The 26,955-nt window shown below is 38.9% G+C and overlaps 3 protein-coding genes across 8 annotated transcripts in view; all 3 read right to left on the bottom strand.

Moving 5' to 3' along the window:
* Positions 1-4,696: 4,696 nt before the first annotated feature.
* The window catches only part of LOC118413409 (furin-1-like), a 34,773-nt gene continuing 12,514 nt past the window's right edge, over positions 4,697-26,955 (bottom strand). Inside the window, exons 5-10 of one of the 6 annotated variants that reach the window (XM_035816777.1) lie at positions 8,156-8,281; positions 7,393-7,460; positions 6,856-6,944; positions 6,251-6,432; positions 5,315-5,530; positions 4,697-4,885 (exon numbers count right to left, since the gene is read on the bottom strand). In XM_035816777.1, the coding sequence (XP_035672670.1) occupies positions 4,781-4,885; positions 5,315-5,530; positions 6,251-6,432; positions 6,856-6,944; positions 7,393-7,460; positions 8,156-8,281 (786 nt within the window). In that variant the 3' untranslated portion in view covers positions 4,697-4,780. The remainder of the gene's footprint in view (positions 4,886-5,314; positions 5,531-6,250; positions 6,433-6,855; positions 6,945-7,392; positions 7,461-8,155; positions 8,282-26,955) is intronic. The other 5 variants (XM_035816778.1, XM_035816776.1, XM_035816773.1 and 2 more) reach the window with 5 other exon arrangements.
* Positions 12,332-16,298, bottom strand: LOC118413416. Its single transcript, XM_035816784.1, has 7 exons — positions 16,163-16,298; positions 15,920-15,959; positions 15,337-15,444; positions 14,704-14,844; positions 14,259-14,366; positions 13,583-13,766; positions 12,332-12,981 (listed from the first exon to the last, which is right to left on the bottom strand). The coding sequence occupies exons 2-7, from the start codon at positions 15,920-15,922 to the stop codon at positions 12,755-12,757; spliced, it is 771 nt and encodes a 256-aa protein (XP_035672677.1). The 5' UTR covers positions 15,923-15,959; positions 16,163-16,298; the 3' UTR covers positions 12,332-12,754.
* The window catches only part of LOC118413408 (proprotein convertase subtilisin/kexin type 6-like), a 5,263-nt gene continuing 4,486 nt past the window's right edge, over positions 26,179-26,955 (bottom strand). The window contains exon 8 of the mRNA XM_035816771.1: positions 26,179-26,494. Within this exon, the coding sequence (XP_035672664.1) occupies positions 26,269-26,494 (226 nt within the window). The 3' untranslated portion in view covers positions 26,179-26,268. The remainder of the gene's footprint in view (positions 26,495-26,955) is intronic.

Below are 26,955 nucleotides of genomic sequence, written 5' to 3'. Positions count from 1 at the left end.
GGATACACTATCTTGTTATACTTCATGCGACAGCTAGGTGCCGCTGCTGCAGTGTGCATGGGGAATGCTGTCCCAATCATTGCCAAACATTAAACATAACCCCCAAACAGTAGCCAAACAAGGTCGGCGATAGACCGGCAGCAGTTTTAGACTACGCTTAACGTTATATTTTATGCCAAACATTTCCCAACAGTTTAACAATCAATTGCCAACCACACTCCGACAGACGTTACTGCTTACTAATTATAAGATCTCCTGTAAACATTTACGGCGAATATGAATAAACATCTCAGGCCTTTACCGAAGAACCTGAGCGAGTTTTGAAAAGATTTTAATTTTGTTATTGAGCTGCTATACGTTGATGTGTTCACACAACACGCAAATTTGTTCTTGAACAAACAACACATTTTACTAGTATTTTGAAAACCCCGGCCCCAGTTCGTTAATGTGTGTAAGTGCAGGCGAGGTGCCGAGCGCTTCGGGCCTAGGTAATTATCTGGATTTTTGCGGGTAACTGCCCACACCAAAACAGACGTTCAGTGCCCGGGCCTGCTACATTGCAGACGTTCTATAGGAATACACAACACAAGTGTGCACAGAACATGTTTGCATCGAACATGTGTACATGTGCACCGAACAGGTGGGCACGGAACAGGTGGGCACAGAACAGGTGTGCACCGAACAGGTGGGCACAGAACAGGCATGCACAGAACAGGTGTGCTCAGAACAGGTGTGCATGTTTACATACAAGAAACACCGTCCTTTCATGATCATGGGTTCAAACATAAAATATTTTTCATAGTAAGATATCCAGATAAGACGTCTGCACATATCATGTTTGCAACTACTAGTAAAAGAGGCATGCCGTCACTAAAGGGCAGTGACCTGCAATCTAGTCCTGTCCCGCCTTTGTTTGTGCCTATGCGAGTGTAACGTAGTAACCTGTGGTGATCGGGTACTTTGTAACGCAGGATGGTTTCCGTTTTGGACACGAAAAGAGTTATTCTGGTACTTGTGACACTGTCTCACGGTAAATATCATTGCAACAATCACAATAATACACGCAAAAATTATGATAACCGCAGATGCTGCAGTATCTAAACCAGGGAGTACATGACCAAACCGGACCTTGGCAGGCTTGGTAGCACTTCTAGTCGTTGCTGTGTATCTCTGATGGGGTACTGTCCCAGTTTGACCTACTGTAATTGGCTGTTCTATGCGTCGCATTGGATCTGTGGTAGAAAGTTTTACTGTCGAGGTTTTGAGGCTAGACAATGCGCTTCTTATTAACACTGTGCTCCTAAGTGTCTTTGTGGAGGTCGTAACAGGTCGCCGTGTGGAGATTTGTTCCACGGAGGGCCGTGCTCTTGTTGTCGAAGATGACGACTGTCTAGATGCACCATGTCTTGTCGTCGCTGGTATTGCGTTCTTTTTCGGAGTAGAGACAACTGGTGATGCTGAAGACGTTGGAGGAACGGTTTTAATCCTTGCTGGTGCTGAAAACGAAAAGATAAGATTTGAAAATCTCATGCATAAAATGTAGAAATTATTATAATAATAAGCAGATGATGATAATGTCGTTACGAGGTAACAAGGGTGCCCAATATATTATATTGCTAGCCCTCTGGCTTTCGAATCCACACGCAAAGTACAGAAAAGTTTTCCTATAATATAATCGAAAGTGCTGGTATGAAACCATATTTGCTCCTGTGGTATCTTGAAAATTGCTTAAAAATGTGAACTAGAAGTAGGCGATCCCGACGGTGTTCACATTTGAAACGTACACAACTATCCCCAATGCTTCATTTCTTGCAGGACAGAACAGCATTTTCTGTAGTCACTGTAGCAACAGCGCATGCAATAATCCAGACCCAAAAGGGTGGAATGGAATGTAGTTTACGTCCTGAATAGTTCGATGAATGAGAGCTATAACGTAAAGAATGTTAATTACTGTTTCTCTCACTTGTGTTCATGCCTGGCGTGCTGCTTGTCCCACTGCTGGAGTCGGTAGGGTGTGTTGTAGTTCCTAACAAGACAAGAGTCCAGGATTCTAGAATTCCTGAAACGCAAGGTTTAGACTATTTGGATTTGGCACTAACGTTAGCGATTTTGACAAACCGACAAAAAAAAAACAATCAGGTTCGTGTGCTCTCGTGTGTGCATGGGCGAAACATGCATCCATGAAAAGATAACGCATACATGTATATACACTGTAACTGCTTATATATAATAAGTCAAAACTACTCAAGTATTTACATTTTTCTCGAACTCATTCGGTAAGTACAAACTTTAATGAAGGACAGAAAAAATCTTTTATCGAAAAGTCTGGATAAGCAAGGATTACGCAGATAAAGTTTATTCAAAATTAACAAATGAAGGTCGAAAAACAAGATGCGATATTTTGAAAACATTACAATGCTGACCAGCAATATCAAGTTCAGGATGTGTGTTCTGTAGGGATAGTTGCTAGGTACTCAGTACCTACATGTACTACTGAGTGGAGGTTGTGAGTTCTGTAGGGATAGTTGTTAGGTACTCAGTACCTACATGTACTACTGAGTGGAGGTTGTGAGTTCTGTAGGGATAGTTGCTAGGTACTCAGTACCTACATGTACTACTGAGTGGAGGTTGTGAGTTCTGTAGGGATAGTTGTTAGGTACTCAGTACCTACATGTACTACTGAGTGGAGGTTGTGAGTTCTGTAGGGATAGTTGTTAGGTACTCAGTACCTACATGTACTACTGAGTGGAGGTTGTGAGTTCTGTAGGGATAGTTGCTAGGTACTCAGTACCTACATGTACTACTATTAAGTTCAGGATGTGTGTTCTGTAGGGATAGTTGTTAGGTACTCAGTACCTACATGTACTACTGAGTGGAGGTTGTGTGTTCTGTAGGGATAGTTGCTAGGTACTCAGTACCTACATGTACTACTATTAAGTTCAGGATGTGTGTTCTGTAGGGATAGTTGTTAGGTACTCAGTACCTACATGTACTACTGAGTGGAGGTTGTGTGTTCTGTAGGGATAGTTGCTAGGTACTCAGTACCTACATGTACTACTATTAAGTTCAGGATGTGTGTTCTGTAGGGATAGTTGTTAGGTACTCAGTACCTACATGTACTACTGAGTGGAGGTTGTGTGTTCTGTAGGGATAGTTGCTAGGTACTCAGTACTACTGAGTGGAGGTTGTGTGATGGAGAGTCGCCATGTGCTCAGTACCTACCTGTACTACTGAGTTGAGGATGTGTGTTCTGTATGGAGAGTTGTACCTACCTATACTACTGAGATGAGGATGTGTGTTCTGTATGGAGAATTGTACCTACCTGTACTACTGAGTTGAGGATGTGTGTTCTGTATGGAGAGTTGTACCTACCTATACTACTGAGATGAGGACGTGTGTTCTGCATGGATGTACTGTACCTACCTGTACTACTGAAATGAGGATGTGTGTTCTGCATGGATGTACTGTACCTACCTGTACTACTGAGATGAGGATGTGTGTTCTGTATGGAGAGTCGCCAGGGTCCTACAGCACTCTCCCCCCAGTGGTGCAGTGTCATGAACGTCCACTCCAGGTCTGGCTCCATGTCCGTGGCTCTTCCAGGAACGATGTCGGAAATGGTTCCCCCCGGGGAGGTCAGTCTGACCTGCAGGTGGCCGCGGTGGGGGAAGGTGATTCTGACGGTCAGTAAGACGTGCTCCAAGTAGTTGACCACACAACTGCTCTGGACAGTGATGCTTGTGTGGACTTCACCACTTTGGGGAATGTTTACACTGGAGAGGAAAACAAGGAATTCGGGATATTAGCATGAATGAAAGGTGATGAAAGGTATGATAAAGAAACTTAACTTTTTGTAACCATTAAATAAATTTGGATTAGTCACAAACATTTTCCTCCAGTATTGGTTAGATGCAAGTTTCTTCATGCCTTTTGGATATTAGATCTTGCCATTAATATTAAAGATTCAATATGTTTCTTAAGAAGAAGTGCCTTATTCGAGCTGTTCCGAAAGTGTAACATCATAGTCCGCGATGAAGCTGTGGCTACTCCAGACTTTATCATAGTTTATGAGACTCTTCCGCCTCCTAGCAAAAAGTTTAATGGGGAGAAGTCTGTCTTTTTCTGATGCGTGCTATTATGCGATGTACCACAATGGAAGAAGACAAAGTTTAATGTATTTTTTTCACAGGTTTCTTAAAAATAAAAAGGAATTATATCTTTACCGTAGACTTCCCCCTTCCTCAGTGCAGCTGACTTGGTCAGGTACAGACTTCCAGTTGGCAGCCATTGCTGTCAATTCTCCAGCATCGAGCAGACCAAATCCACAGTAGTCACTCACTGGTTTGGAAAAATGTAGACCATTTTTTTTCATTAATATGTAACCATTGAAACAGTAGCATCGAACTCATGTTCATTGGAGACATGTATACACAAAAATGATTTCCAAAGCGAACAAATGACGTATTCGACATGCGGTTTGATCAACCATCTGATCGGTAGATTAGCCTCAACCGTTAGTAGCGCCTAGGTGCAAGCAATGTAGTAAACTCAACTGACCTCTGAATCCAGCCGAGTTTTCCTTCCAGGTCTGCCCACAGATCCCAGAGTTCTTGGAGGTTCTGGTGACCAGATGTTGAACATCTCGTACTGACAGTCCGTCACTGGAACATTCGAAATCTTATTCAGACATCAGGATTGAAAAGACAGTGAATGTAAAAATAAATGTTAGAGTATTCAATGACATTCAATTGTATACGTTTAGTTTCAAAACAGATGTTATTTACTTAGCACTAAGCACGAGTGAGAAGACACCAGCTGCCATTGCCGCAGCAGGAGACGTTCCAGAGACGGATGTCCGGCAGCCTGATGATCTGTAGGGAACAACCTGGGATACAAATTGTACATATAATGTTAGTGTCGAAACAAATCGGGAGAGTAGAAACCAGACCTTGCCTTTTAACGGCCTGTGTTTATGAAATAGTTATGCATAGGTTTACTTGACACGAAAAATATCACTAAACCTTGGCACTTCCATCGGCTGTGTCAAATTTATGTGTTCAGAATATTGAGGGGTTAAGATTCTGAAGTGGTCATGTGGATATTGTGCAGATTATGAACAAAGATTGGCGTCAGTTTTCTGTTGCCGTTCCTAAATCTAATGCAAGATCCAGAAATGTCCATATATAAAAAGAAATAAAGTTCAGGACGAATTGGAAAGAAACATTTAAATAAAAATGGGGCTGAGCTAGCTCGTTGTAGCGAGTAAGTGTATGTTCCAATACTAGTACATGTAGCGAGCAATATTAGAGCTTACCAAATTGGCCGTGTCTCCTGTGTAGTCTCTACTATACGTCACAGCAAACACACTGGTGCAGGCCTCAGCAAAACTGGGGATGGAACCATCCTGCAGCAGCCCACCGATGCCGATGGTGTTGTTGGTGTTGATGTAGCCATTGTAGGCACAGCTGTCACCGTACGTTCCACCATTACCGGTGGAGAACACAAAGATGGAACCTTTTCCATCCCGACCCTGAAATACACGAAATAAATGTCTTAGTCATGTAGCAACCTTTGTGTGGAGCTCTTTATATTAGAATTCTGAATCACATTCTTTCTGTCTGTAACTGAATGCTACTTTTCAACTAGGCTATTAGATGAGGCAGTATGGTTTCTACAAAAATGCTCACTGCTATTATGACATTAAAAATGCAATTTTTCACTCGACAGGACCTCAATAAACTAAGTATACCCTTTCAACGTGTAAAATAAAATTTGCTTCTATTGGTATGACTAAAGGCATTAAATTTGCAATCTTTTACTCGACGAATAAGCTACCCTTTCAACGAGTAAAGGAAAATCTACTTCAGAATCTATTGGTATGACTAGCTAAGACATTGAAAATGCCATTTTGACTCGATGAAACATCAATAAGCTACCCTTTCAAAGAGTAAAGGAAAATCTACTTCAGAATTTATTGGTATGACTAGCTAAAGACATAAAATTTAAAAAAATGCAAATTTGACTCGATGAAACATCAATTAGCCACTCCTTTAAAGAGGAAAAAATGTTGGTATAACTAAAAAGTCATAAAAGTAGATCTATTCACTTTTTTTTTAATCATTTCTTTCAATCAATCGTTAGCATGCATCATTTGTTGATGCGTGGTGGCTACAGACAGTTCAGACAGTTCTTGCCACGTTGTTCTACACTGGGCATTCATTTATTTGTCATGTTATAAATTTATCCCCACCTCTCGTGCAGCCATGACCAGTGCCTCCCTAGCGACAGTATCAGGACCTTCCAGTGCGTTGTTCCAGTCTGACGGTCCCCAGCTGCAGGAGTAGATACTGATGTGCTGGTGCTCATGACTCAGGGCTGACGCCTCCTGGGCATCGGAGATGTCTGTGATAGCGCCACTGAACATCTTGATACCTGTGGTGAAGAGAGGAGAAGAGTCACAGCCAAACAATCCTTATAAAAGGAATGTAGACAATCATATCATTGCCTAATCGTGAGGAAATTTTCGGATGTTATTATTTCTTATTCCATGGCGATTTTATATTTTAGACAAACTGCTTGGTTGCTAAGAAGTTCGTTGCAAGAAAGGCAGGGGAGATTTATTTCCAAATAACACAGTTTAACACAATTACCATGTAGTATATGGGGCAGCCACATCTCTATCTCCTTTTCTCTTGCCACAACATGCAACAAGTCTTATTAACAGATCGAAACACTCTTTGCTGAAATGTCAAATGAAATGATATTGAGTTTGGAAAGTGCAGGGTATGGAATTGCCGTCCAAAGTATAGAGCTGATACACAATGTAAAATAGAAAAAAAAAGGAAGGTGTTTTACCTGCAACCTTGGCCTTATAAGCCACTCCAACACCACAGAAGCTGTTGTTGTGGACTGCTGCGATAATTCCTGCACAGTTGGTACCATGGCTAGAGAAAACAACAATTCTTTTACAATGGTGTTCTCTTCGTTCTTTTTATAGCGTTGTTAAGTAGAATACAACTGAAACTTTTAATTCAAGTGTCTGACATTCTTATAATTAGTGGCAACTAAATGCCACTAGCACGATTCACTAGTGTATGTGTACGTAAAACTCGAAGATAACAAATTGAGGGTGTAACCATATGAAAAGAAGCTGCCAAAATAAAAATAAAAGCTCCGATCATCACCTATGACATAGATGACATAGATTGAATGAGTATTTTTTATAAAATGTCTTTAGATTAGAATTATCTAAAGTTCAACATATTTCAAAGTCAGCTATAGAATGTTGTTATTCAACATGTGATAAAATAATGTAATATTGTCTTATTCAAAATATCGAGTGCATCTGCAATGTTTCTACTGAAATTTAAAGAAATAAATGTGTCTGATTACCTTAATTGTTCTATGTTGGGTGTTGGGTCTGTGGTCTCTTCAAAAATATCATATGATAAACCTAAATCCTGTATTATGATGGAAGAAATTATTCATAAGTCTAAGTTGACACAGTTCACACTAATCCCCAACTAATAAATCCACAAAGAGATTAGTACTAAGATCAGATATAAGCAAAGGTAATACTTGGATTTTCGCCAAGGTAGTAATTGCTTTAGGTAATTGCTGTATCAATGCAAACATATTACAATACGTAAATTTTCCTACATCAATTGACTTGTTTTATCCAAAGAAGGTACGCGGTAAGCAATAGCAATATATTTCTATCAATACATAAATACGTATATTCAATTTAACGAAAAAAATCCAACGACTTCCTACATTGTCATCATTATATAAGAGTAGGTATATAATATATATATATACACACATCAGAAATTACATATTTTGTAAACTAATTAGACACTGAATCATACTATTTTCAGGGGTATGCTTTTTGAAAACATCGTTCTGTGTTCCACCCTACTTTTCAAACCAAATATGTTCATTAATTTTGTATTGGTCAATCGGCAAAACCGTAAATGCCCTTTGTAGTAACAAATATACTATGGCAGCAGACTACATTACCTGATGCTCATAGTTTTGTTTTGTTATCATGTGCAGTAAGTCTCTCTGGCCTTAAGTGGCTCCTTGCAAACAATATTCAATTACCTCTCATACAGTTTCAAAATGATGTGCAGGAGTGAGTTATTGCTCTACTCACCAGGTTATCTCGCAGGTCCGGTTGGTTGGTGAATATCCCATCATCGATCACCCCCACCACAACCCCCTCCCCCTTCCGTGTTCTCTCCCAGGCTGGGAGGACGTTCATGTGTACTGGTCCACCGTGCTGTAGAATAGAAGGACTCTTCGATTAAATATATAGACAGTAACATAATGTAATAAACAATAAGTATTAATGTCCAAAATTTTTGAAGTTAGTTTATCTTCGATAGAATTCGAAAAAGTAGAGTGTTCGATGATATACTCGCCTTACTGTTCACTGCATACAAGTTACACATTATGAAAACGTCAGAAGTTTCCTTAAATGCATAGAACGATTCATGAAATAGTCTTATTGGATCACATTTGAGCTGATTGTATCGTCTGCATTTTTTTAAAATCAGTTGCTGTATTTGTCTAACAACTCACCAAATATGTCTGTGAGCTCCACATTGGGTCGTTCAAAACCACACCTTGATGTCCCTCCTGGTGTACATAAAGTTGTCGTGTGTGTAGTGCGTCTTCTTTTACCATTTTTACCTTAATAATACAAATTAAAAACATTGTAAGCATGTCATCATTCAGAAAACGAAAATGATAGCTGATTCAAGAGAAAACAAAATATGGTATTATATTATATATGAATTCAGTTTAATTGAACGTATTGAACTCATTGTTTTCAGACATATTTTACTAATATTGATTTACGCAATATCATATTGCAAAAATAAAACGAACCATGCGTAGTCTTCTTCTTTTAATACACAAAGACTTATATTTCTGAGGAAGAGGTACCTAGCTAAATGATTAGATATTAGATATCAAAACAAACTTACTGAATCTTCGGCTTTCAAGATATTTTCCATTTTAATGTTCCTCAGACGCGCTGGTCTAGCCTGTCCCTCCCGAAAGAGGTAGAACTCTCCAAAGATCTGTAAGAAAATATCATCTGTACAGCCAAGCTACTATAACATTATAATCAGTACATATTTCTACAACAATACACTTATGCAAAATGTGTAGGATCAATAAATCCTATTGTGCAATTTCTTTCAAGCTAATCTCTTTAAAACAAACATAAGACACAATTGAAGACATGATTAGTGCAATACTCGCACCGACACAGTGCATGCATGCATTTATTCGGTTACGCCGGCAGTGAATATGTAACATATATATAAGGTAGTAGTAATGTTAAAACCGCTTCCGCCTTGTATCTGTATAACTCGTTTATAATCTCCAATACACCATACGTAATATGCAATGTAACTCCCAGACAGACGTCTATGAGAAGAAACCTGAACTCAAACACTACGCTATAAACATTGCCAAACAAACCGAATACTTTTCGAACTCAGAGGGAAAAATTACCGAACCATTTTAACCAGGGTCGCCCCTGTCTTGTTTGCTATCCTCAGCGCCTCCTCCCTTCCCCCTTCCAACTGGACTGACCAGGCCTTTTCAGGAGTTGGCTTGTAACTGGTCACCATGTTTACAAGCAACGACAGGAACACAGTATGTATCACATGCATGTCTCTGTGCTGAAAACCATAGGACAGAAATAAGTGTTAGATACTCCATGTTCGTTCAATCCTAACCATCAGAATAGGATTACAAAAAGCTGCAGTATACCCTCAACAAATCCTAACATGATCCGATGCTTGCGTTGCTGTCACAGAACGAACGTAGATGGTGCCCGCCATTGCTCGGGCCCCGTCTCGATCGAACCCGCTTGTTGTATTACTCAACAGCGATATCTTGTGTGGTACAACCAAAACTTACTCGGAACGTACCTTCAGCAGTTTTGATACATTGGACAATAAGACTTGTATCAAGACTTACGAGGAATTTACAGAATTTACACATATATACATACATATATACACAAAGCAATGGTCCAACTATAGAGCTGTTTCAAACAACCGTACCTATCGTAGCTGACAACACTTACGGGAACGATGACGACGTTACCGTTGCCACAAGTAGCCTCATTTGCAGGTTACGCTGTCAGACCTCCTATAATGCATTTCTAAATTTACATCTTTTGACTAGTATGTCGTGGTCTGAGAGGTCCCATCAACGTTACATACATTTTTACTATACGTTGTATAATACTAAAAATCACCAAAAAGAATAGAAACCGCATACATTATTAGTATACAATCCTGCAATACGAGCTATTAGCTACTGTCCATTGTTTTTATATTTTTGCCCTTTCAAAAATGTTGAAAAATAAACTAGGTGGGTACGCGCCAAGGACCAGGTGTTTGAAAGGGCTTGTAGGAAGGTTGCTCGGAGAAGGCCATGTTATTTTAGGAATCTTTTAACACCTACAACCAAATCCGTACACCTTGCTTGTATGTTTAGTGACCTTTCGTAATACGCAAAACAACACCTTGTATATAGGTCAGACACCTTTTGAACTATATCATATTAGCCAATCATAGCATTGGATCAGGTCACGTGTTCCTTACGTGACACGAAATACCATGGGGACAACACTCCGAGATTGTACTGTCACGGTTAACTTATCAATCTAACATCTAGGTCAGATCAACGAACTGAAGTATATTTTATACATTTTTTACCTTCGTGCAAAATCTTAGCTGCATGCCTCTTCTCTGTTTAAGCACCTTGTTTTGAGTGGAGCATGGTGAGGCAAGACTTCAGAGCAGGTACGTCAAATCAAGAACGAACATTTAGTAAACCAAAGCCAGTGCTGTGTCCATTCGAGGTACGTTGCCATGATGTTTGTGCATTTAAAGAGATATGTTATAATTTCTTTATACTTCAATTGTTTCCTTTAAAGTGAGACCAGCTAGAAGATCTGTCCAACTAGATAAAATAGATAAATAAAAGGCAGATCTCCAGCTTCATTCTTGCCGTTCAGATTATGGCAGATAGATTCAAACTTTGTTACAAGTTCATATATTGAATATCATACCAGAGAAATGTTTATTTGAAGTAAAACCAACTAGTGGGTTAAAAAGAAAAGTAGACTTTCTGGCTAGCTAATAGTATAATATACGTACGAGTTCGAAAATGAGTTCCGGCGGAAGCTTAAGTTTGAAGAAATTAACAGGTCTTGGGTTCAGTTCCTATCTATCCAGGGTTTAAGACCAATCACACATGTAACGTTACAAGCCCACTAGTACGCTTCATTGTCCTTATGATGTGCTACAAGTACTTTTTTGTATAAATTCAGTCATTTTTAAACGATTGTGTTGCATTCATCCCGGCCATCTGAAACGTAGGGGCCTGGGAGTAGGTCAGCTAATTGTTTCGCCCTAGGGAAGCCATATATATAACTGGTATATAACATCACCACGTGTTTTGTCACTAACACGAATTAGCATATATCTGTAGCTTTCGTCTTGCCCGAGCCAAGATACGCACAAAACATGCTTACCTGTACGTCTTTAACGTGTCAGTTTAAGTCTCCATCGACGAGGCTAGCCTCCGCCAAGCCTTCCTACGGGGGTGCGGGGATCGTAGAATTCGGCAAAACATCGGGTTATTGGAGTCAGTCCACGCTTTTAGGTTCATGTTCCCCTCCGGGCGGCCGACCAACACCTCTGGTAGCAAAACTCCCCTGGCTGTCAAATTATTCTCCCTATAATGCTATCCAGCATAGTCAATCTGGTAAAGAATACGACGCGACAACCTAAATTCTTTTCGTGCTTACTTATTAAACCGCCATATTGAACAGCCCTGTCTGGCGTTTTGCCCGTCACAAGGTTTTAAAACCCGATGGCGTTTAAAGTCATTTAGTCTAGTTTCTGTACACAGCTATAATTAAACCGTCACGCAAGGGGCACGTCGAAACCTGCTAATTGATGGGGGTCGTTGGGATATTCCATTTGAAATTATGGAGGGGCATGGTAGAAATTCACATTTCAACTACCAATAGATAGGCTTGTATACATCACATGGACATGGTCGCATTTAATAAAAATTAGTGAATGAACCGAATATTCAAAAGATACTGTTTGTTGATTTCGTCATATTATTATTGACTGGCACTTTGGGAATGACAGAACGAGTGGGGCTTGAAATGTGTTTGAAATTATAATTACTAGCTACAGGCAATATGAAAATCGTTCGATCCTAAGATATGGTCATTTAAATATGAATACGTACGTATTGCTTAACAAAAAAAACACAAGGAAACATTATATGTAACGGAATATATTTCGTTTTATTAAGGATCACATGAGTATAATACGTAGTGACACAAGTACCCGAACACACCAAGCGACAAAAAAGTCATCTTAGCGTTGTTGCTCAATTTTGAACAGATCAAATCAAATATGTCATACATGTAGATTCTATCTGAATTATTAAAATCAATGATGTATGATGACGCAGGCGTGAAGCGTGAAATAACTGCGAATTTTCTACTAGAAGATACCGAAAATATACCGTTGCCTACTTGTTCACCAATGTTGAATATAGAATGATAGAATTAGGTCATGGAAAGCGTAAAGGTTACATTACGCATGCAGCCATCCATGAACAGATTTTAAAGCCACGAATTAGAGAACTACAGCCAAGGGCTTTGCTTCTAAAAGGCCCCAAACCGTACATGTTCACGGTATTATCAAGGGCAGAAGGGGGTACACTGCCAGGCACTACCGGAGAAGAGGTGGTTGTTGGTGCATCGGTGATGGTCTGGTGCCGCGCCAGGTTGCCCGGGAACACTGTTGCAAGTGTAGTAGTAGACACAGCTGTTGGTACGGAGGGTGCACCTCCACATCCACATGTTCGGCGGGCAGTTGATTACTAGCCGTCGAACTCGGGAAGCCCCAGCCTCACCACCGTCGGACTCTGTACATGTAGGTATGACAAAAAGACATATTTGGTGATTTATAAAGATAAATTAATATGAAATCAACGAGAGTGTTTTTTTTTTTCATCAGTCCGTCGTTCTGAAGAATAAAAAAGTTTCCAAAGACCCGCAACTGTTCAGAAATGGGTCAAACACAAACGTAGCAACTAAACCTGAAATAAAAAAAAAATCATAAAAGTTCAACAGAAAGGAAGAAATTGAGGAAGGGAAGAAAGAAAAGGAATGAAAGAAGGAAAGAAAAGGAATGAAGGAAGGAAGGAAGGAAGGGAAGAAATAAAGGAAGGAAGGAAAGAAAAGAAATGAAGGAAGGAAGGAAGGAAAGAAAGGGAAAGACGGAAGGAAAGAAGCAAGGAAGGAAAGAAGGAAGGAGGGAGGCAGGGATGAAGAAAGAATATCTTTATTGCACATGCCACACTGGGCTAAGTATGGGTCATGACTTAGCAAAAGGAAACCTCGTGAAAGGTTATAAATACAAAACAAACTTGCTAACATTAAATAAACTGCTTTTTAGTTGTATACAGTAGTAGGGTATTTTTCTTTTTGGTACGTAACTAATAAAATAGGGAAGCAATCGCACACCTGACTGTCCTTCCTCGATCTCGGGATCCTCTCCGATCTCCTCCACACGGTGGATCTCCGCCCCGGCACACATCTTCTGCATCTCCGGGCTCAGGAAGGACCTGTCCCACACCTGGTCCAGCAGGACGCGTCGGTTGGTCTCCTCGGAGGTCTTACGGACGATGCGGGTGGGCACGTCGGGGTCCTGGAATTGAGAATATGGGAACTTCACTTAATACAAATCACCACGCATATTCACTCTGTTTTCAGGTAAAACAAAATAAGCCTGTCCAACTTGAGGGCATTTGTTATCAGTCACCGTTGTTCAACGATGAAGCTCTAAGCATATTGATAGCAAAAGCTATCCTGTGACTAAGTCCCCACTATGCCCGCTTGGAGGCCCATAATCTTAGCAAACTTTTGCATGTGGAATAAAACTTTTCCTCGCGATACAAACAAATCATAAGTTGGATAAAGTGCCATAAGAGAAGCTAGCCTTCCTATGGTGTAATAGATTATAGAATTTGGCAAAAGGGTGAGTCTGTCCATGAGAATGTTAATATTTCCCCGAAACAGCGCGGCCGGTTGAAACTTGTAGTGCCATGACAACTTGAAACTCCCATGGCAAGTTTTAATTATACCAACATCCAGCGTAGGCAGTCTGGGAAGCGTAGACTGAAATCTTAAAAGGACTTACAGAGACCAGCTTGAGTCCCTCTTCCACACGTTCGAACGGGGCCATGTCTGGTGACATGTCGGACAACAGGCACTGGTTCTTGTCCACAAACAGGGTCATCACCTTCCTCTGGAATAGACGAATTGACACGTATTTTCAAGCCTAAGATGGCACAGTAGGCGTAGATTTCTTAACTATAAGAGTACAAAACAATATATTAAGTTTCTTTGCAAGTGCATGGTAGAAACAAGATAGGGAATATGAATGTAACAATGGACTGTGATGACTGTATCTAGTTAGGTTGGGTTTGACTTCTTTTTTGAAAGCAGAGGAAGAAAAGAGTCCCACTTGTCCTACAATTTCTGGGTTTTGTGATTTTAAGAGGAAAGTGGCTGTCTGTTTGTCTGTAAATGTGGGTGTCTCACATCCTTAAACGGTAACGCTTAGGAAAACATCACACGCTTACATTGATAAAGTCGAGCATGACTTTGCTGTTGGACACGGTGTTGTGGTCTGGCACGCTGAAGACCACTATCTTGTCCTCATGGTCCACGTCAGCCTCCTCGTTAAACTTCGTCCCGCGCTCGTTGATCGGCAGGGTGAAGTGCTGACGATATTTGGTACATTACAAAAGAGTCAGACAACTAGTAGCACATTAGACACTACATTAATCTATTGGGCATCACTTTAAAAAAGAAGAAAACAAAAAACAAAATCTGAGTCCGCGTGTCAATTTTCGCCCGTCTCCAAAGAAAGTCTACGATACAGAAAATCGTACAAATCGGCAAAGAAATTGCCGTTTATTGCAAAACAAATCGAATACTCGTGTCGCAAAATGCAGAAGTCCCATAAAACACAATACTCTTTGTTGATTCATTTGTTCAACCTTCCTGACCACGTACTTTTCATAAAGAAGGAAACTTGTTTTTGCCAAATTTTGCCAAACAGGCCCACATCAATTTCGAAGTTCCCATTTGATATTTTCTATATAATCCCCCCCAACGACCTGGAGGTCAAGGGACTAGGTAGGTAGGTATATAATCGAAGCAACAAGGCATAAAAGAAACATATTTTTTTAAGTATATGGAAAACGCCTCACCTCGTATTTTTCCTCGGTAGCTTCGGCGGACGAGCCGGTTGGAAGAGCGAAAACCCCCGCAAGGCCGGCCAACATCGCCAGTGTCATCAAACTAAGATTCATCGTAGCCTGGAGTAGACGACAAGTAGAAATTAGATAAATGGCTAATTACTCCCTAAAATGAACACCATTTCTACGTTGATATGACGAAGAAATAAAGAAAATACCCCTGCCCAAGTACCCGTAATGCTAAGGTCACAATCTAAATCCAGGGTCTGGATGGGCTGTTTGCGGAAACAAAAAAAAAGTAAAAATATGTTTCTAAATTTGTTCTTTGCGAACTACCTGACCGGGTATCGGTTTGGAAATAGATATGACCCCAGCGTTATAAGGCAGGCTAAGTGGTTATATCAACCAGTAAACAGCCGGCCTCCTGTCTGTAATTCTTCTGGTAATCTCAAAAACAATATCAATCTATCCACTTTTTGATATCAATGCCAACAAATATTTGTCTTGGGCCTCAAGGCGGCTAAGCATGCTCTAGTAACGAAATTTAACCAAACAAAGTCGCTACACTTTAAAAACAAAAACACAAACTTCTTACCATTTTTTTACAGCTTCGGCAGAGATCTGCTGGTGAAATTCTGTAAGAAATTGACAGAAACAGGTCAGTATGTCCTTGAAATCTAATACAGAGTATGAAAACCTGCAAAGCAATTACAAACAAGACTTGCAGTTAAGAAGCATTCTTCGTCATTTAAAGCATGCAGCTTACGCACTCAGTGCATTAAATAACTAAGCCTAATAATGGAGAAAAACAGAGCATAAAGTTTGCCAGACGAAGTACCACTGAAGAACGTTGGGTCGCTGAGATTCGGAGATGGGCACAGCTTGACTGGTCAACTGGCTGGTTGGTTGGTTGGTAGGTTGGAGAAGTCTCTCTGGACGATGTCGCTCGCCGTTGGGAACTGCCTAAAACAGCGGCAAGGGTGCGTATTTATTGGGATTCAGAACAATAGAGGACAGTCTCTCACAAGGAAGTGACCTTTAAAAAAATAGAGAAATTAGCATAATATTATAGGCGTGGAAAATGAGGGGGCGTAACGACAAAATAATAGCTTACACCTGCCTCTTTGCAAAAAAGCGAGGGAAACGTATAGGAATATTAATCGTCCAGCAGGATGAAAAGTTGTACATCGTTTTCCAACATCCACACAGAAACACAAACTGTATTTCATGCCCGCATTCGCTTTAAGGCTTTGAGCTGACTTCAAGTAAATGATATTATCTATGTATTCTTTCAATCTTTTAATGTTGTATCTGTTGTCTGTGTAAGAACTGCTATGTTTTACTATCAATAAAGCCGTATTTGAATACTTGTAACTTTCTACAGACTTATTGTTATAGCTGACAAACTTGTAACATACCTGTTGAATGAAATGCTTAGGATTCTGAATCCAAACTTTATATTGCATTGAGTGCGAAACCCTGTGAAAGGTTTAGATTGTAAGAGTTGGGTTATCAATTAGGTGATGGTCAACTGGAGTGACTTTTTTTCACAAATGAGGTCATCTACGGAAACATTTAACTCAGCTCACAGTATGAGCACAAAACTTTCCCAAAGTACGACTTTTCCGTGAAGAGGAAACTATTTTTCACAGAAAAGGTAAAAAGTATGACGTATACCCACCCACGCATATAATAATCCCAGTCTTGTGATTGGATTTTAACCTGTATTGTCGCTAATTTGTCCCTACAACAAAAATACGGTTAAAAAATTAGACCAATCAGAGATGACCCTCATTTGAATGGACGCATGCGTAATAAGAAAACTATACCGACGCCTTGTCTAAGTTAACTCGAGTGTGGTGGGGAAAATCTAAAAAGCATACTGGTTGGCAAAATCTTGAAGTTTTTCTATGTCCCTGTTTCAGTTACAAACGGCCTCAAACCATCTGTTTGTAGGTTACTCTCACTTGTCTTCTACCATCATACACATACACCCTTGGTTACCATGTGTCCTTAATAAATCATAGTTAATCTCAATTTGTACACCGTAATTCTTCAATAGAGTGCATGTGGGAATAGGATCTAAATTCAAAGAGTCGCAAGCAATGGTCATTGATTACGTAAATGTGCAGCTCCTGCTTTAAAATAGTTATCGGAAAAGGAAGAGTTATACGAACACAAACGTAAAAAGGAATACACTTTTTTAATGCAGATTTTGTTTCAGGCCAGCAATCCCAGTCTGCTTGCCATGAGATCACGAGAGGCGTGGAGGAAATGGGCTGCCTTTTGTTGTGTCTTGATTGATCTGTGCTGATGTCGACACCCAAGCAACCCGCAACAGCCTTAAGGCGTGCGTGGTCCGTTATGTAAGTCGCGAAGGGGGAAGTGGTTATTGATTGAGATATGAATGTAACAGATATGAATGTAACTAAATATTTCTATTCTCATTTCAGCATATAGTTGAGAACTGTGAGGCATATTTTCTTCATTATCACACATTTCTTATTGCTGTTATATATTGATAACGCTAAAAACAAGAGCGATGATGAGGGTCACTGAGTTGAAAACCCCAGCCCATGGTCCAGCAAGCGGGAAGTGATTATAGATTGAGATATGAATGTAACGAAATATTAATGTTTCAATTCTTATATCAGCATGTAGTTTATTGATAACGCTGAAAACAAGACCGATGATGAGGGTCACTGAGTTGAACAACCCCGGCCCAGAGATTAGATCACCCTGCGGCTCATCCGCACTATTGTCTCGGCTGTGATGTGGGGATTTCTGTCTGCTCACTTTACCAGGAAAAGGAAACGGACATTTTCAAAAATACACCAATTAAAGGTAGTTGAAACCCAAATGAACGGACACAGGTGCACTGAGTAAAGCATGCTGCTCCATTTTTTTTATGCTGGGGTCATCTGTGGGACAATTTTTGACAAACTTCAGTCTTTGACACTAAAATACATAGAAAGTATTTGATACTATGAAAATATTCACCAGATAGATCGTTACAAGAATGAAGTTACTTACTTCTTATCAATACGGGTATGTCAAAACTATTTCAGGCACGCTATAGGTATTCGTTCAGGGAAATACGATTTTAAAATGTCCGTATTAAACCTTTACATCTTGCATGCCAGGATACATGTGTTTGCAATAGTGAGCACTAATATCTATAAATTGCCTGTACAACTTTGTTTCTATTAACTTAATTTGCAAGCCCTAAATTGATTTTACATGCCAGCATTTCCTCTTCAAATGTGCCTTATTTGTGTGTCTACTTTTTTCATTTTCCCTTGCAATTGTTTCTCTACATAAGGAAAGCCAATGAGTGATAATGTGTCTAATGATGTACAACCAATCCGAACTCAAATGTCACTCCAAATGGCAGAATGTCGTGGCAGAAATTAAACAACAGACATTTGTTGGTAACATATGCATAACCCCAATTGAAAGACTTTCTTGATGAAAGTGGTCAACATTTGACTTACGCCTGATCTTCCTAACTTTAGTCCCCATTTGAATCATCATGATAGATTGCATGGTTTGGCAGCCACCGAGGCTTATTGATAAGACAACGTATTACATGTACTGATGGTTTTGGGTTTGACTTCTTGCTCATATTTACCAAACGTATTCGAAGAAACTTAAAAGCACAATATATCCGTTAAATATGTATGATTAGGGAAAATGAAGTGTTTTTAAAGTTTTGTTGTTGGATAAAAATGCGTATTATTTGGACACATAATATGACTGGAAATGCAGTACATTTTACCCCTTCAGTTGTTTAATTTGTGATACAATATTCTTAATACAGATTTCATTTCTATCATTGGCAACTTGGGCAAATGATTTGTCTTATGCTTTTATTCAACCCTTTTAATTTGATAGGCAAAATTCCATGTCCGTTTTAAATGATAAACTTAAATGTAAATACAATGATGATTATATTTCTTTAGTTGATGTGGTACAAATGGCATGTTGTTCAACTTGAACTTGTCAATGTCCTATTGTCCATTGAAAAAGGATGTTTTACAAAAATGTAATGATCAAAATACCGTTTGAGTTAGTAATAGTAGACTATATGTTCTTCCCTATTTAATTTCCTGCATATTCGCTCCTGTATTCCGAATCCTCGCCCGTTTAAGACATACAGAAGATAATGATAAATATATATATATATATATATTTCATTTCACAAAGGACAGGTTCTAATCTCGTTATATGTATATAAAATGTAGACAATCGTAACGTGTCGGGGTTCACTTACCTTAAATGTTTTTAAGTACTGCTAATAAACTTTAAGCTTGTAGTCTTTTATATATTCAATTCAGACATTAGCCCAAGCACACCGTCGGTTACCATGAGCCAATACAGTAATGTATTCAAATATCATAGCAAAGAAAACAAACTTTTGGCTGTGCAAATTAAGGGTTTATGTACCAAAGTGTCTACGAAACTGTTTAAGAGAAACTTGCACGGGAACAAGGGCTGATTTTTAGTCCTTGTTGTTTTTAAAGTAGCTAGTGATTGAGCTGTATGTCTGTATTCAACTCTATTTTGAAATTACAGCTAAATACTTTTACAGACAAATCCGTTCCTATCTTTGTGATTTCACGTTTACTGCAATGTGCGGCTCATGCTTGAAAATAGCTATCGGACGAGATATAGGAACAGAAACGTGGAATGGCATGTGTCATTTTGAAGCAATTGATTTTTTTTCAGGCCAAGAACACAAGCTAACACTGCTTTTCGTAAGATCGTCAGGGGCGTGGAGGAAATGGGTTGTCTTTTGTTGTGTCTTGATTGATCTGTGCTGACACCTAGGCAACCGGTAACAGCCTTAAGGCATGCTTGGTCCGATATGTAAGTCATGAAGGGGGAAGAGATTATGGATTGAGATATGAATGTAACTAGATGTTTCAATTCTTATATCAGCATGTAGTTGAGAACTGTGAGGCATATTTTCTTCATTATCACACATTTCTTATTGCTGTCATATATTGAAAACGCTGAAAACAAGACCGATGATGAGGGTCATTGATCCTGAGTTGAACAACCCCGGCCCAGCGGTCAGATCACCCTGCGGCTCATCCGCACTATTGTCTCGGCTGTGATGTGGGGATTTCTGTCTGTTCAAATTACCAGGAAAAGGAAACAGACATTTTCAAAAATACACCAATTAAAGGTAGTTGGAACCCAAATGAATGGACACAGGTTCATTGACCAAAGTATGCTGCCCCACTTTTTATGCTCGGGTCATGTGAAGGACAATTTTTGACTTGAACAAACTTCAGTCTTTGACACTAAAATACATAGAAAGTATTTGATACTATGGTTTCTGGGCACAAACATTAAAATATTCACCAGATAGATCGTTACAAGAATGAAATTAATTACTTCTTATCAATACGGGTATATCAAAACTATGTCAGGCACGCTATAGGTATTCGTTCAGGGAAATACGATTTTAAAATGTCCGTATTAAACCTTTACATCTTGCATGCCAGGATACATGTGTTTTGCAATGGTGAGCACTTATATCTATACATTGCCTGTACAACTTTGTTTCTATTAACTTAATTTGCAAGCTCTTTATTTCGCATGCCAGCATTTCCTCTTCAAATGTGCCTTATTTGTGTGTCTACTCTTTTCATTTTCCCTTGCAATTGTTTCTCTACATAAGGAAAGCCAATGAGTGATAATGTGTCTAATGATGTACAGCCAATCCGAACTCAAATGTCACTCCAAATGGCAGAATGTCGTGGCAGAAATTAAACAACAAACATTTGTTGGTACCATATGCATAACCCCAATTGAAAGACTTTCTTGATGAAAGTGGTCAACATTTGACTTACGCCTAATCTTCCTAACTTTAGTCTCCATTTGAATCATCATGATAGATTGCATGGTTTGGCAGCCACCGAGGCTTATTGATAAGACAACGTATTGCATGTACTGATGGTTTTGGGGTTGACTTCTTGCTCATATTTACCAAACGTATTCGAAGAAACATAAAAGCACAATATATCCGTTAAATACGTATGATTAGGGAAAAGGAAGTATTTTCAAAGGTTTGTCGTTGGATAAAAATGGGTATTATTTGGACACATAATATGACTGGAAATGCAGTACATTTTACCCCTTCCATTGTTTAATTTGTGATACAATATTCTTAATACAGATTTCATTTCTATCATTGGCAACTTGGGCAAATGATTTGTCTTATGCTTTTATTCAACCTTTTTAATTTAATAGGCAAAATTCCATGTTCGTTTTAAATGATAAACTTAAATGTAAATACAATGATGATTATATTTCTTTAGTTGATGTGGTACAAATGGCATGTTTTTCAACTTGAACTTGTCAATGTCCTATTGTCAATTGAAAAAGGATGTTTAACAAAATGTACTGATCAATATAACGTTTGAGTTAGTAATAGTAGACTGAGTTTTCTTTCCTATTTAATTTCCTGCATATTCGCTCCTGTACTCCGTATCCTCTCCCGTTTAAGACATACAGAAGAGATATGATAATGATAAATATATATATATATATATTTCATTTCACAAAGGACAGGTTCTAATCTCGTTATATGTATATAAAAGGTAGGCAATCGTAACGTGTCGGGGTTCACTTACCTTAAATGTTTTAAGTGCTGCTAATAAACTTTAAGCTTGTAGTCTTTTATATATTCAATTCAGACATTAGCCCAAGCACACCGTCGGTTACCATGAGCCAATACAGTAATGTATTCAAATATCATAGCAAAGATAACAAACTTTTGGCTTTGCAAATTAAGGGTTTAAGAGAAACTTGCACGGGAACAAGGGCTGATTTTTAGTCCTTGTTGTTTTTAGAGTAGCTAGTGATTGAACTCTTCTTAGATGTTGAGGGTGTCTGTATTCAACTCTATTTTGAAATTACAGCTAAATACTTTTACAGACGAATCCGTTCCTATCTTTTATTTGTGATTTCACGTTTACTGCAATGTGCGGCTCATGCTTGAAAATAGCTATCAGACGAGATATAGGAACAGAAACGTGGAATGGCATGTGTCATTCTGAAGCAATTAATTTTTTTTCAGGCCAGCAACACCAGCTAACACTGCTTTTTCGTAAGATCGTCAGGGGCGTGGAGGAAATGGGTTGTCTTTTGTTGTGTCTTTATTGATCTGTGCTGACACATGAGCAACCGGTAACAGCCTTAAGGCATACTTGGTCCGTTATGTAAGTCGTGAAGGGGGAAAAGATTTTGATTGAGATATGAATGTAACTAAATGTTTCAATTCTTATATCAGCATGTAGTTGAGAACTGTGAGGCATATTTTCTTCATTATCACACATTTCGTATTGCTGTTATATACTGATAACGCTGAAAACAAGACCGATGGTGAGGGTCGCTGAGTTGAACAACCCCGGCCCAGAGATCAGATCACCCTGCGGCTCATCCGCACTATTGTCTCGGCTGTGATGTGGGGATTTCTGTCTGCTCACTTTACCAGGAAAAGGAAACAGACATTTTGAAAAATACACCAATTAAAGGTAGTTGAAACCCAAATGAATGGACACAGGTTCATTGACCAAAGTATGCTGCCCCACGTTTTACGCTCGGGTCATCTGTGAGACAATTTGTGACTGAACCAAACCTCAGTCTTTAACATTGAAATATATATTATAGGAACTATAGGAACAATATGATTCAAGTTTTGGTCACTTTTAATCTACCCCTCTTTCTTTCACGCGCGCACGGCCTCATCTAGTCAACCACTTTTCCTTAGTAATTGGGACATAAGTGTGTACGGACTCTTCCACAAAAACAGGAGATGATGCTACTAATATTATTGTTGTTAACAGAATAACTGAAAGGGGCTTCTTCGATATTGCGGGCTTCTGTATTCAATGCTAACTATTTTCAATCGCTAACATTACAAATAAATAGTTTTACAGACACAAAGACGGATCCGTTCCTATCTTTGTGAATTCACTTTTGCTCCAGTGTGCTACTCATGCTTTAAGATAGGCATCGGACGAGATATAGGAACGGAAAGATGGAATTTGATGTACTTTTTTGTAGCATAATTTCCCCATAAAGTGTATCAGGCCATCAATGACAGTTAACCTGCACTGTGTGCTTGTCATGAGATCGCAAGGGGCGTGGAGGAAATGGGTTGCCTTTTGTTTTGTCTTGATTGATCTGCTCTGACCAAAAACCAACCCGTATACGTAGCAGCCTTTTTTCTAGTGTGAATTGGACCATTATGTAAGTCGTGAAGGGAGGAGGGATTGTGGATTGAGATATGAATGTAACTAAGGTTTCTATGCACATATCGTCATGTAGCCGTGAACTTTGAGACAAATATCTACCATTATCACACATTTCTTATGTCATTGTTCTATATCAATAACGTTGAAACAAGACCGATGAGGAGGGTCATTGAGTTGAACAACCCCGGCCCAGCGGTCACTCACCCTGATATCAGGCTCATCATCCGCACTATTGTCTCGGCTGTGATGTGGGGATTTGTTTCTGCTCATTTTACCAGGAAAAGGAAACGGACATTTTCAAAAATACGCCAATTACAGGTAGTCGAACCCCAAATGAATGGACACAGGTTCATTGACCAAAGTATGCTGCCCCATTTTTTATGATCGGGTCATGTAAAGGATAATTTTTGACTTGAACAAACATCTGTTTTTGACAATAAAATACAACGAAAGTATGGTTCTATGGTTTTTGTGAACAAACATGCAAATGTTCCCCAGATAGATCATTACAAGAATGAAGGTAACATACTCCCTATCAATAAGTTTACGTCAAAACTATGTAAAGATGCCATAGGTATTAGTTCAGGGAAATACATTTTTTAAAATATCCGTATTAATCATGCATGCCAGGAACTAAACATTCGGAGGAATGATAACTAACCTCTTCAAATGTGTATTATGTATGTGTATACTCTTTTCCCTTCACTTGTCTACATAAGAAAAGTCAAGAAGTGAAAATGTGTCTAATGATGTACAAAATCATATTAAACTTACTATGCACTATTTATTATAGGAAAAATGTCAACAATTTAATGAGTCAATGCAGTCATGTATTCAAATATCATAGCAAAGAGATCACACTTTTATTTGACAATGTGCAGATAAAGGTTTAAATACAAAAGTGTCTTTATCATTACCTGGAGTTTCAACACCCTGTTTTTTATCGTAGAAAGTATTGAAAGAGAATGTGATGGTACATAATGTGAGCCCCAATTTGCTGCTCATGCTTCAACATAGTTATCAGACGAGTGATAGGAACATAAACGTTGAAAGGAATATACTTTTGTGAAGCAAATATTGTTTCAGGCCTGCAATGCCTAAAGCTTAACAAGGTGTGCTTGTCACAAGATAATGAGGGGGCGTGGAGGAAATAGGTTGCCTTTTGTTGTGTCTTGATTGATCTGTGCTGATTATGGCGGCTGTGCATTGGTCCATCATGTAAGTCACGATTGGTCAAGGGGTATGGATAGAGCATAATATCCTTATACCTTACGTTTTTACTCACATATCAACGTGACGCCTAGAATTCTGAACATTTTGTCAACTTCCACACATTTCTAACGCCACAAGTACCCATTGCGTATTGATAATGTTAAAATCTGGTTGAGGGTCACTGTGTTGAGGAATGCTAGCCAAGCGATCAGATCACCCTACGGCTTATCTTTAGTACTATTGTCTCGTCTGTGTGGGGATTTCTGTCTATTCAAATTACCAGGAAAAGGAAACGGACATTTTCAAAAATACGACAATTAAGGGTCGTTGAACCCCAAATGAATGAACACAGGTGCAATGAGCAAAGTATGCTGGCCCACTTTTTATGTTTGGGTCATGTGGTAGGGACGTTAGAACAAGCTTTAAAGTAAAAAGAATGACAGGAAAGAGGCACAAAAACGTCGTAACTAGTGGCTTTATTCAAATATAAAAACCGGTGATCGACCGTTCAATGTTATATTTCCCCTTAGAACCCAACGTAATTCTACCATAAAGTGGGGCAGTGGCTTTCCACTTTCTTACATTAACATGAAATTATATAGAATGCAATCTTAATAGTTTTAACGTTACCTCTGTTTTCTATAACACACCACGCACACCACGTTACAACATTAAAAGCGAAAGTATAAAGTTTAGGTTAAGCTCAACTCCTTCTGAATAAAACCCTGAAATATGTAATTATTTCTTAGATAAACACTTAAAATGTGTTGGATATGGCTATCTTTCGTAATGAATGTCTGTCTATGCTATATTGAGTCGAACTCATTTTTGCACAAGCAAATACCGCATTTACTGATACTATCATCAATCGAACAGAAAACATGATACCCATAGAAACTAAACATTAGGCAAGACATTAATGCTATTGTGTATTTGTCCTATTAATTATGGAAATAATGCTGCATTTTTCATTTTTTTCAATTCATGCCATCTTCATCACACCTATACAAGTCATAGGTATGGATATTCCGCCATAGCACTACTCAGTTCTCTCATTAATCATTAAATTAGGTCATGCCTAGACTTGTTTATATCCAGTCACGTTCCTCTCAATCCACGTTACATATTCTTTTTGCGACGTTAAATGAATGCAATCAAAACAAAGATTTTGCACAATTTGATGATGGAAATTTAACCATTCCGGTTAGCCTTTATTAAAGGCCTTTAACAACCTCTTAAAAATAACGAAAACTTAGTTATCCCTTATTACATATCATAATTCAGAAGCACTGAAATCTTCACATCAGGAACATAAAAGCTTTGTACCACTTTGTACCACTTTTTTTCGTATTACAACAGCTAGCTATAGTATTGACATGACTGGTAATAATTCTGCATTCTACACAACAACGGACCACAATCCATTCGGTATCGGACCATTTACCCTTTTGCCCAATTTGCTTCATTCTCTTGTCTGTACCTCAGTTACCATTTCACAGACAAAATTTCTAAACCTTTTGCAGGGAACCACGGCCCAATCGAAACTACCATCTACATTCACGTGAACACAATCCCTCCTATTTCTATTATTCCGTGGCTGTTGGTTGCCGTTGAAAGTTGTGCCATCACTCCACATAAAATGATTCTCCCTTTGACGATCATCCAGGCCAATCCAATATAATTGAACCCTGTATGAATGAATTACAGGTTATTGACCCACAACGGACATATCAAAATTACAACTTAAAATACTTAGTTGCAGAGAAAATTAGGTTGAAACGTTATCAAACAAGACTTCCATTTGTACAATGCTAAACTTTCTTCTAACACAAAAGTACACACGAATCAAATTTTCAACGACCACTGTCGCCTTCACCATGATCAATACCGATGACCAATACTGATGACCAATCAAGAACGTAAACTCGCGAGATTTACAGACACGTGATCTTGCAAATACATGACGTCACCGATCGGTCGAAAGTGCCAGCGAGTAAACGTTCTGAAGTAATTGGTCTTCAGAATTGATCCTGAAAAACGTTTAGCATGTACTAGCATAATGATTACTACCAAACACAGATAAGCTTTCATGGATGATAAGGCCTCCCTTTGAAGTTACTTTGTTTCTGGCCTCACTAAGATAGAAAAA

Source organism: Branchiostoma floridae, chromosome 4 (genome assembly GCF_000003815.2).
Source record: "Branchiostoma floridae strain S238N-H82 chromosome 4, Bfl_VNyyK, whole genome shotgun sequence".
In the NCBI taxonomy this organism is placed as follows: domain Eukaryota; kingdom Metazoa; phylum Chordata; class Leptocardii; order Amphioxiformes; family Branchiostomatidae; genus Branchiostoma; species Branchiostoma floridae.
This window is presented reverse-complemented; position numbering and strand designations above follow the sequence as displayed.

Bases quoted from the DNA above. Each gene is read 5' to 3' on its own strand.
- LOC118413416 (XM_035816784.1), bottom strand. The intron at 14,845-15,336 runs GTGAGGCGTTTT...AAATATCGTCAG, and splicing joins CTACCGAGGAAAAATACGAG to CACTTCACCCTGCCGATCAA. The intron at 12,982-13,582 runs GTGTGCGATTGC...CTACATGTACAG, and splicing joins GATCGAGGAAGGACAGTCAG to AGTCCGACGGTGGTGAGGCT.